The sequence below is a fragment of the Microcaecilia unicolor genome, chromosome 6 (assembly GCF_901765095.1).
Source record: "Microcaecilia unicolor chromosome 6, aMicUni1.1, whole genome shotgun sequence".
NCBI lineage: Eukaryota > Metazoa > Chordata > Amphibia > Gymnophiona > Siphonopidae > Microcaecilia > Microcaecilia unicolor.
In genome coordinates, this window is record NC_044036.1 from 195,367,291 (window position 1) to 195,379,382 (window position 12,092).

The following is a 12,092-nucleotide window of genomic DNA, read 5'->3' on the forward strand; positions in this document are numbered from 1 at the left end:
GTGAAGATAGAGAGCAATCCTTTTCCCTCCCTATATGTGGTCATGTGCTGCCGGAAACTCCTCAGTATGTCGATATCCAAGCTCCATCCGCAGGACTCAGCACTTAGAGAATTACACCCACAAAGGGACACTCTGCCCAGCTCACCACCGCCGAAACGGGGGAGGGGAATTAACCCAGCTCATCCCCACACAAGTGGGGGAGGGGAATCCGTCCAGCTCATCCCCGCGGAGCGGGGGAGGGACACCACCCCGCCGATGCGGGGGGATCTGGCTTATCCTGCAACCGCAACAGGAGCTGACTGACCCTAACACCGCCGAAGCGGGAGGGGTACAAAGCTGCCCTACTGCCGCACGAAGCGGGAGGGAGCGCCGGCAGAATTTAAGTCTCAATCCAGCCCCGTAAAACGGAGGGGAGAGGAATGCAGCAGCTCACTGTAACACAAATTCGTCTCAACTCTTGAAGAATTCATTGAAAAACTTGAACACGAAGTCCTCCTGAACAGGAACTGAAGACTAAACTTGAACCTGAAATGCAACCAGAATATAAACAGTACAGATATCTGGGAGGGGCTATGGATTGATCAGCTATGATTAATGGAAAGAAAATTATCAGGTATGATACATAATTTTACCTTCCATATCATCATGCTGATCAATCCATAGACTGGTGGGATGTACCGAAGCAGTACTCACCCAGGGCGGGACATTGAAATCCCTGACCGCAACACTGAAGCTCCAAACCGGGCCTCCGCCCGAGCAGCCACAGTCAAGCGGTAATGCCTGGAGAAGGTATGGGCCGAAGCCCAAGTTGCCGCCTTGCAAATCTCTTCCAAGGAGACGGACCCGGCCTCTGCCATCGAGGCCGCCTGAGTTCTAGTGGAGTGAGCCTTCAGCTGGATAGGCGGCACCTTCCCCGCGGCCACATAAGCCGCTGCAATGGCTTCCTTGACCCATCTTGCCACTGTAGGCTTAGCAGCCTGCAGACCCTTACGAGGACCTGCAAACAGGAAAAACAGATGATCCGATTTCCGGAAATCATTGGTCACTTCCAAGTATCTGATGATGACACGTCTCACATCCAGATATTTGAGAGCAGAGTATTCCTCTGGGTAGTCCTCCCTACGAAAGGAAGGGAGACAGAGCTGCTGATTCACATGGAAGCGAGAAACAATCTTAAGCAGGAAGGAAGGCACTGTACGAATAGTCACTCCTGCCTCAGTGAACTGCAGAAAAGGCTCTCTACATGAGAGTGCCTGGAGCTCGGAAACTCTTCTGGCTGAAGTGATAGCCACCAAAAAGACTGCTTTCAACGTCAGGTCTTTCAGAGATGCCCTCGACAAGGGTTCAAAAGGCGGCTTCTGCAATGCTCTTAGCACCAGGTTGAGATTCCACGCAGGTACCACCGAGTGCAGAGGAGGGCGCAGGTGATTAACTCCCTTGAGAAAGCGCACCACATCTGGCTGCGAAGCCAGGGAAACACCCTTCAGGCGGCCCCTGAAGCAAGCCAGAGCCGCTACCTGGACTTTAAAGGAACTGAGCGACAGGCCTTTTTCCAGACCTTCTTGCAGGAACGCCAACACTGAAGAAATTGGAGCAGTGAAGGGAGAAAGTGAGCCTGCTTCACACCATGCTGCAAAGATACGCCAAACCCTGGCGTAAGCAGTAGAAGTAGAGCGCTTCCTCGCTCTCAGCATAGTGGCGATGACCTTGTCTGAGAAGCCCTTCTTTCTCAGACGCTGCCGCTCAATAGCCAGGCCGTAAGCCCAAAGGGGGACGGATCCTCCATCACCACGGGACCCTGATGCAACAGGCCCTGCTCCACTGGCAGCCGCAGAGGATCGTCGACTGAGAGCCTGATCAAGTCCGCATACCAGGGACGTCTGGGCCAGTCCGGACCCACCAGGATTATCCGGCCCGGATGCTTTGCCACCCGGTCTAGCACCCTGCCCAACATGGGCCAGGGAGGGAACACAGAGAAGCTCTTGTGTCGGCCACTGTTGGAGAAGAGCATCTACTCCCAGGGATCGAGGGTCCCGTCCTCTGCTGAAAAAGTGCGGCACTTGGCAATTGGCCGATGACGCCATCAGATCTAGGCTCGGCTGGCCCCAGCGCTTCTTGATGTCCAAGAACGCCTGAGCAGATAGCTGCCACTCTCCGGGCTCCAAGGTATGGCGACTGAGAAAGTCCGCCTTGACATTCATGACTCCGGCAATGTGGGCCGCTGACAGCTGTTCCAGGTTCGCTTCCGCCCACTGGCATAGATTCATGGCCTCCTTGGCTAGAGGGGCGCTCTTGGTACCTCCCTGGCGGTTGACATAGGCCACAGCCGTGGCATTGTCCAACAGGGCCCGTACTGGCTTCAACGCCAGTACCGGGATGAACTCCAAAAGCGCCAACCGAATGGCTCTGAGTTCCAGGAGGCTGATAGACCACTTTGCCTCTGCAGGAGACCAGAGCCCCTGCGCTGTCCTTCCCAAGCAGTGGGCTCCCCAGCCCGACAAAGAGGCGTCCGTCGTGACGACAATCCACTCCGGGGTCACCAGAGGCATTCCTGCCGACAACTTGTCTGTCTGCATCCACCAGCTCAGCGCCTTGCGCACTGCTGGGTCCAAGGGAAGGCGCACAGCATAATCCTCCGACATCGGAGTCCAGCGCTGCAGCAGAGAGTGTTGTAGTGGTCTCATATGAGCCCTGGCCCAGGGCACTACTTCCATCGTGGCCGTCATAGAGCCCAACAGCTGCACATAGTCCCAAGCCCGAAGAGGAGAGGCTACTAGGAACTGGTCCACCTGAGCCTGAAGCTTGACAATCCGATTGTCTGGCAGGAACACTCTGCCCACTTGGGTGTCGAATCGAACTCCCAGATACTCCAGGGACTGAGTCGGGCGCAGCTGGCTCTTCTCCCAGTTGATGATCCATCCCAGGGAGCTCAAAAGAGCAACCACCCGGTCCACAGCTTTGCCGCACTCTGCATAAGAGGGGGCTCGGATCAACCAGTTGTCCAGATAAGGATGGACTTGTACTCCTTCCTTTCGCAGGAAGGCCGCGATGACCACCATTACTTTGGAGAAGGTCCGCGGAGCAGTAGCCAACCCGAAAGGGAGGGCTCTGAACTGGAAGTGTCGGCCCAGGACAGCAAAACGCAGAAAGCGTTGATGAGGAGGCCAGATGGGAATATGCAGGTACGCTTTCTTGATGTCCAAGGAAGCCAAGAACTCTCCTGCCTTCACTGCCGCTATAACAGAGCGGAGAGTCTCCATGCGAAAGTGCCGCACTTTCAAGGCCCGATTGACCCCTTTGAGGTCGAGGATAGGCCGGACAGAACCTCCTTTCTTTGGTACCACAAAGTAAATGGAGTAACGTCCCTTGCCAGTCTGATTTTCTGGCACCGGAACGACCGCACCCAGGCGGATCAGGTTGTCCAAGGTCTGCTGCACTGCCACAGCTTTGACCGGAGACTTGCAGGGAGAGAGTACAAACCAGTCTCTTAAGGGTCGGCAGAACTCTAACTTGTAGCCGTCTCTGATGACTTCCAGCACCCAAGCGTCTGAAGTTACTTTGGTCCACTCGCCCAGAAACGAGGACAGGCGTCCTCCAATCTGCACTGGGCCATGGACCAAGACCCCGTCATTGGGTACGAGACCCTGGGGGAGGACCGGAGGGCGTACCTCCGGGACGGCGGTCTCTGCGAAAGGAATGCTGCTTGGGGGAGAAGTTCCTTTTGAAGGAAGAGGGGGCAGAGGAGCCCGACTTGCCCGGGCGATACCGACGGGCTTCTTGAAACCGTCCTCTGGAGATACCGGGGCGAGCACTGGCCCGAGCCCTGACCTCTGGTAACCTCTTGCCCTTAGACGTGCCGAGATCGGTCACGATTTTGTCCAGCTCGATCCCAAAGAGCAGCTTGCCTTTAAAAGGCAACTTAGCCAGGCGGGACTTAGAGGCGTGGTCCGCAGACCAATGTTTCAGCCAAAGCCAGCGCCGCGCAGAGACTGTCTGAGCCATGCCTTTAGCCGAGGCTCTCAAGACATCATACAGTAAGTCTGCCAAATAAGCCAAGCCCGATTCCAGGGCCGGCCAGTCAGCCCTCAAGGAAGGATCCGAGGGAGAAGCCCGCTGCACCAACGTCAGGCACGCCCTGGCCACATAGGAGCCGCAAACTGAGGCCTGCAAACTTAAGGCAGCCGCCTCGAAGGACGACCTTAAAGCCGCTTCCAATCTTCTGTCTTGGGCGTCCTTTAGTGCCATGCCACCTTCCACCGGCAACGCCGTTTTCTTAGTCACCGCAGTGATTAAAGAATCCACGGTAGGCCAAACAAAGGCCTCACGCTCACTTTCAGGCAAAGGATAGAGGCGGGACATAGCCCTAGCCACTTTGAGGCTCGCTTCCGGGACATCCCATTGAGCCGAAATTAAGGTGTGCATGGCATCATGCACGTGGAAGGTTCTAGGCGGGCGCTTCGTCCCCAGCATAATGGCGGAGCCAACAGGGGCTGAGGGAGAGACGTCCTCCGGAGAGGAAATCTTCAAAATGCTCATGGCCTGCATTAACAGGTTGGGCAAATCCTCTGAGCGAAAGATCCGTGCTGCAGAAGGGTCATCCGCTCCATCCGAGCGGGAATCCGTCTCCTCCAAGGAATCCCCAAAGGACCGTTGGGAGAACTCAGATACGCTGCCCTCATCTACATCAGAGGAAACAGCGTCCGCTAAGGCCTGGGCATCCACCCAAGGGCGTTTACTTCCGGGGGCCTCAACCCCTTTATCGGACAAGGGAGAAGGGGCAGCGTTCTGCATAAGGAAGGCCTGATGCAGCAGCAAAATAAACTCGGGGGAGAAACCCCCCAAACTGTGCAATTCAGCAGCCTGGGCCACAGCCCTAGACGCACCCTCAACCGGCGCTCGCAAGAGCGGGGGAGAACCATGCTGCGCATCCAAGATGGCGTCCGGCACGACACTCCGCAAAGGAGCTGCGCGGGAAGAACAGCGCTTAACTTTAGCCGCTTTTTTGCCGTCGCCCAAATCAAAGGCGGCCATGGCATGAACGTCTCCCAGCTCAAGGGCGGCCCAAGAAGAAGCCGTCCGAGCAGAATGGCCGGCCGTTTATGGCGGGAAAAACCGCCGCGCCGGAGGAAGACCCGGGACACTGACCGGCCTCCAAATTGACACCCAACAAGGGCGAATCAGACTTTAAAACCCCCGCATCCCCGCTAGAAGCGCACACGCGGTCCGGGGAGCGATTCTTCGCGCCCTCGCCCTCCGACGCCATAGGCCACGTGGAGATCAATCGGGGAACCCCCTGCCCGCTATAAAAAGGTAAAAATTACCTGCTTCTCGCTCCGAGCTGTAACGACCTGGTGTCCCAGTGAGTAGCTGCAATAAACGTTTAAATAAACGTCGAAATAAACGCCCTTAAGGACGTTCAAATTTTTTTTTTTTTTTTTTAACGGAGCCAGCGGGAGGGGGGAGAAAAGGAGGGACCTGGCGCCACCAGGTTTGCACTTGCTCAAGAAGAGCCCTCAACCCCAGGCACTCAACAAAACCTAAAAATTAGGCTTGGAGGCCTAGCCAGAGCTGCTGCTGTGTGTGACCACCACCTGCTGAGATAGAGAACATACTGAGGAGTTTCCGGCAGCACATGACCACATATAGGGAGGCAAAAGGATTGCTCTCTATCTCCACCTGCTGGTAGATGGACACAACCCACCAGTCTATGGATTGATCAGCATGATGATATGGAACTGCTTTTACCACATCCAGAGTGCATTTAGTATGTGACAATTTCAATACGAGACCATCCTATATAATAATTTGCACCTCCAACGTTCCATGTCTGGCTGCCTGGGTTCGTAACATCTCCTGACATCAGCCAGCCTCCAGCGTTCCATTCTCCCTCACTGTCCCGCCCTCTTGTCAAGACGTAATGACATCAGAGGGCAGAACAGTGAGAGGGAAGGGAACGCTGGAGGCGAGCTGACGTCAGGAGGGATGTTACGAACGGAACGGAAGCCAGTGCCAGCCAGCCAGAGAACATTCAGGTAGAAATCGAGGGGAGGAGAGAATCGCAGGACATCGAAAGGAGGGAGGGAGGGAGGGAGGGAGGAAGGGGAGGGCAGTGCAGAGAACTGATGGACATGGATGGGATGGGAGGACAGTAGAGGAGAGACTCGCGGAACACGGATGGGAGGGCAAGGAAGAGAATCGCTGGACATGGAGGGGAGGGCAGGGGAGAGAGAAAAAAAAAAAAAAAAAAAAAAGCTTACATGACAGCCTTCCTAGGGCACGTTTCATTGTTTAGGAAACGGGCATGGTTCCACTAGTGCTTTCATATATAGTTGAAAAGACAAAATAAGTGGTGAAAAGCCATACCGGGACAGACCAAAGATCCATCAGGCCCAATATCCTGTTTCCAATAGTGTACAATCCAGGTCACAAGGACCTTGTAAGAACCCAACAGATTTTATGCTGTTTATCCCAGGAATAAGCAGTGGATTTTCCCAAGTCCATCTTAACAGACTTTTCTTTTAGGAACTGGTCCAAAACTTCTATGCTAACCACTTTTATCGCATTCTCTGGCAATGAATTCAAGTTTAATTACACACTGAGTGAAGAAATATTTTCTCCACCTTAGAAGCCCTGGTGGACTAGTGGCATTGTCGAGACAGGGGCAACCCCCAATTACTTCTGCCCATGAAGGTATTATTAATTGCTATATGTGAAATTTATTACTTTGTTTTATAATCATTTTGCGATTTTGTATGTACATAATTTTTCTGATTATGTACATACAAAGCGTGATCTGCCTTGGTCTAGGCAGAACACAAATAAACCATTCCTCTGGACTCATCAGGTATTAAGGAACAAAATTAAGTCAAAATAAAACAAAGATGGAATGATTCAAAACTTTTGTGCAATGAGTGCCTTAATATTTGTTAGATACTTTTTATACCTCTTCCCTCTAAAAAAAAAAAAAACCCTCTTCTTCCAATAAACTCAGAAATGCAATGTACAGTGGCAGGAGGAGGAAGCCTGGCTCACCATCTGATACAAGCAATGACCGGCTAGCAGCACTTAATTCCAGCTGTTATACCGCCTAAGAATTTCAGACCTTAAAACCTGAATAAAAATCATGCTTAAAGAACTGTATCAGCAGAATCTTTATAAAACCCCTATCAGATACTTACCATACTTGAGCTCACAGATCTGACTATCCTTCTTCTTCAGTTTCTCACAGATCTTTTCCACAGGGATGTGGTGACTCAGTGGCTTTGACACCTCATTGGTGATTTTGGTGGCTGCATCACTGGTGGCCCCTATGTAATAGCACTAACAGAAAATGAGTAGAGAGCAAAGTAAGTCTCTGCAAGAAATGAGGCTATACTAATTAGAAGCAAGGATGGAGTTGATTTTTTTTCACATTGGCACCCCACCAGGATATTTATCTACTAAATAACCCTTGAGCAAATCTGTACTTTTTAAATGATTTCTTTTTTTTTTAATCTAAGGACATATTTGTGGTCTGCACAGGACTATGAATGGTTAAGTTTTGGAGGCATCCATCCTATATAATAATTTGCAACTCCAAAATTCTGAAGCTGACTGCCAGGAAGTTGAAGCCCGGTTTGTAATGTCTGAAGCCTTCCGGTGACGTCACCATGTTGCCTGGGAAACCGCAACACGTCAAGCACAGGTGGCCCAGTTCAGCAGTCCCGCCCCCCCCCCCCCCCCACGTCACGCGTGGCTGCCCTAACCAGCACCAAACAGGGAGACTGACATAGAGAGAGCTGAAAGCCGCATCGCCATGAGGGGAAAGGGAAAAACGAACAGGGAGACCGACGTAGAGAGAGCTGAAAGACGCATCACAGTGACGGGAAAGGAAAAAAAATATATAGATGCAGCATACCTGTCTCCATGAAAGAACTCTTGTCTCAGTGAAACAGCCAAACGGACAAAGTGAAAACCGTGCCAAATAAAAAGGGAAGAGGTGAGTGACATAACTCGGAGGGGGGCCTGGAGCTCGGAGGAGAGAGGGGGGCCTTGAAATCAGAGGAGAGAGAGGGAGGGAGGGGGGCAGGCTGGAATTCGGAGGATAACCTTGCTAGCACCCATTTCATTTGAGTGAGAAACGGGCCTTTTTTACTAGTGTATTCTATAAACATGTAAACATGAAATTAAGCCACTATTTTTTATCCAATCCATAACTAACTTTTGGGAGATCCCAGGGCAAGCATAATTCTGGATCCATCTTTTGGCAATTATAGCACCTAACCTTTTTGAAATATAAACAACCCGCACCAAGGTTTCAGCAGATAAGTAGAATCTATGGAGGATCATGTAAATCGAAGATACTTACCTATAGCAGGTATTCTCCGAGGACAGCAGGCTGATTATTCTCACACATGGGTCAGTGATCCTCGCCAGCAGGGGAATCAGCATAAAAATATAGCAAAAACAGAAATCTGCCAGAGCCTTCTGGCGCACGTGCAGCGATGCACCGTGTATTCGTGGACTGACATCCAGTCCGCCGCATGAGCATGTACCTCGGTTAAGTCTAAAAGCATAAACAAATAACTCCAAGGGGAGGTGGGTGGGATTGTGAGATTAATCAGCCTGCTGTCCTCTGAGAATACCTGCTACAGGTAAGTATCTTAGCTTTCTCCGAGGACAAGCAGGCTGAATTATTCTCACACATGGGGCATCCCGGCTCACCCAAAACAATAAACATCAGTCAATTGGGCCTCAACGGCAATGACATAACAGACATTAACCTAAAACTACATACAACAAATCAGAGTGCAGCCTGGAACAGAATAAAAAAGGGCCTCGGTGGCTGGAGTTGGATTCTAAAACCCAAACAGATTCTGCAGCACCGACTGCCCAAACAGAATGTGGCATCGGGTATCCTGCTCAAGGCAGTAGTGTGATGTGAATGTGTGAAACCAGACCACGTTGCAGCTTTGCCAATTTCTTCAATGAAGGCTGACTTCAAGTAAGCCACCGACGCAGCCATGGCTCTGACATTATGAGCCGTGACATGACCCTCCAGTGTCGGCCCAGCTTGGGCATAAGCAAAGAAAATGCAATCTACTAGCCAACTTGAGATTGTGCACTTTCCGATGACAACTCCCCTCCTGTTGGGATCAAAAGCAACAACTGGGCAGACTGTCTGAAGGGCTTCATCCGCTCCACATATAAGGCCAATGCTCTCTTGCAGTCCAAGGTGTGCAAGCTACTTTCAACAGGGTGGGCCTGAAGACAGGGAAAAAAATGTTGGCAAGACAACTGACTGGGTCAGATGGAACTCCGACACAACCTTCGTCAGGAACTTAGGGTGAATGCGGAGGACTACTCTGTTGTGATGAAACTTAGTATAAGATACATCCACTACTAGGGCCTGAAGCTCACTGACCCTACGAGCTGAAGTAATAGTCACCAAGAATATGACCTTCCAGGTCAAGTACTTCAGATGGCAGGAATTAAGTGGCTCAAAAGGAGCTTTCATCAGCTGGGTGAGAATCAGTTTTCTTAGGGATCTCAGGGCCAGACAGAGGGAACGACCAGTTTCGCATAAGGACTTCACAGAGTACCTTATGCAAAGGAGCCGTTACTGCCTCCTTAGGTGGAGAGATGTAGTCCAGGACCTAGAGCATTTCAGCCCTGGGCTCATCCTCAACATCAGCAGGGAACGGAATGGCCTCAGCCATTTACAGAACAAAAGATGTAAAAGAGAGGCTCTCTGGGGGAGACAGTCAGTCTCCATTCAGGTGGAGGACACAGTTCAGAAGGAATCCCAAAGGGCTCATCAGAAAAAAGTACCTGGGATCTTCCTGTAACTCCCACGAGCACTCCTCCCTCAGTGTCGGAAAGCACTTTCTTCAGGGACCTCCGAGACAGCCAGTCTGAACGCCGAGGACCTACGGTCTCAATGGCGAGGGGCCGACGCCCGCATGGACTGAAGCAGCTTCCTCCACTGATGTCAATGGGGAGCCAATACCGGTACTGCAAGCAGCACCGAAGTTGGGGACCTCACCACAGGCAGAGGACCAGACGCCGCTACAGCAGATGGCATGGTAGGCACAAGCACTCCTGATGCCGAAGCAGATAGATGCAGCAGCCCTTCCTGAAGCTCTGGAAGGCCCGGATGCGCTCGTCAATAGCCGCCATTGGAGAAGGCTACGGGGACAATGGAGCAGTCAGTGGCAGAGTCTGCTGGGGCTCGGGAGCAGGAACCGGACTGTTGAGAGGCTGGCACGTCGTCCTGTATGGAGGGGGAGCACGGAGCAGTCCTCCCAGCGCCGATGCTTCTCGGGTGCCAAATCTCTCGACGTCCCAGAGCTCCCGGCACCGTGAGTCGAGGGAGAATGGTGTCTCTGCTTCTTAGCCTTTGCTTGATGCACCTCACCGAGGCTCCTCGGTGCCGAGGACGTCATTGAATCCCGTCGCCTCGGGGTTGGGTATGACGATGTACAGTCCCGGGGGGTCTGTACAGCAGGAGGCCTCAAGGCAGGTGGAGACCCACTCAATGCCTCACTACTCCCAGCATGCTGTGGCCTCTCAGCAGCCATGCCTACCTCCACTCCCGACATCGATCCGTCCCTCAATGTTGATGTCAACACCGCCGACTTCAGTTCCAATGCCAAAGGACAGGACCAAGTCACAAAAAAATTCTCTCTGGGCTTCGAGCCAATTGAGTCCTTTTCTTCATACGAAGACAAAGGTCACAACGAGCTGGGCTATGGTCGGGCCCAAGGCACTGGAAACAACAGAGCTAAAAGAAAATCCTTCAGAAAACGGAAGGAACTGACAAAGTAATAAGAAACAGCATAAGGAATGTCAAGTCAAATGCAAAGTGCTGATAGATTTGGTGTATTATCACTGCTTAAGAAACTACCTCCGCCAGCATGCCGGGCAGGAACTGGACCTGGTGGAAACAGTATTAGAGAGAGCAATAAGAGGGGGTGGGGGGAGAGGAAGTGTAACCAGACTCTACCGGGCACTGCTCTTGCTTGCATCTCCACAGGATTATTATGTGGCTAGATAGGAGCGGGTGCTGCATAAAGCCTTCCCTCCAGATGATTGGATGCATATCTATAGATCTCTGCTAAAACCATCAATCGCACAACCACTAATTGAAAATGGGTATAAAATTTTATACTGGTGGTATTACACGCCAGAAAAACTTAAACAGATATACCCTAGCCTATCAGCAGAATGTTGGCGAGAGTGTGGGACACAAGGGACATTCATACACATATGGTGGGATTGTCCCAAGGTTCAAGAGTTCTGGGCTCAGGTACTATTCATGGTTCACACAATCATTAAGGTGGAGTACCCAGGCCAGGCAGAATACTGCCTGCTCCATCTTAGACCCCCGAAAATGAAGGCGCACATGAACAAATTGGCTATTCAGTGCTTTGTGGCAGCAAAGATTACACTGGCCCGGACGTGGAAGCAGAAAGACACACCATCACTACAGTTGGTGGCTCGCAAAGTGGATTTTATATACCAGATGTCAAAATTAACAGCCATGAGAAGGGGGCAGGTCACGCTGTTTCAGAAAATCTGGCAACCATATGAGCTTGTGAGAGAAGAGCTTCTATCCTCACCTTAGTGCGGGAGGGATGTATGACTGAGCCAATGAAACAATGTTAAGTTAAGCTTATGGAAGATGTATGATGTGTTATGACTATGGTTTGTTTTGCATTATAAAAATCTCAATAAAAATAACTTTAAAAAAATGCAAAGTGCTGATATGGAAGGCTAAGAGGGACTTCGAAAAAAAAAAATTGCATTAGAGGCACACACACATAGTAACATTTTTTTTTTAGGTATATTAAAAGCAGAAAGCCGGCAAAAGAATCGGTTGGACCACTAGATGACCGAAGAGTAAAAGGGGCGATCAGGGAATACAAAGCTGTAGCAGAGAGATTAAATGAATTTTTGCTTCGGTCTTCACCGAGGAAGATTTGGGTGAGATACTGGTGCCAGAAATGGTATTCGAAGCTGATGAATCGGAGTAACTGAATGAAATTTTCCATAAACCTGGAGGATGTAACGGGGCAGTTCTACAAACTGAAGAGTAGCAAATCTCCTGAACC

At 51.2% G+C, this 12,092-nt stretch overlaps 1 protein-coding gene across 1 annotated transcript in view; it reads right to left on the minus strand.

The window, feature by feature from the left end:
- MANF (mesencephalic astrocyte derived neurotrophic factor) overlaps positions 1-12,092 on the minus strand; it is an 86,043-nt gene that overhangs the window by 40,799 nt on the left and 33,152 nt on the right. Inside the window, exon 3 of the mRNA XM_030207295.1 lies at positions 7,179-7,320. Within this exon, the coding sequence (XP_030063155.1) occupies positions 7,179-7,320 (142 nt within the window). The remainder of the gene's footprint in view (positions 1-7,178; positions 7,321-12,092) is intronic.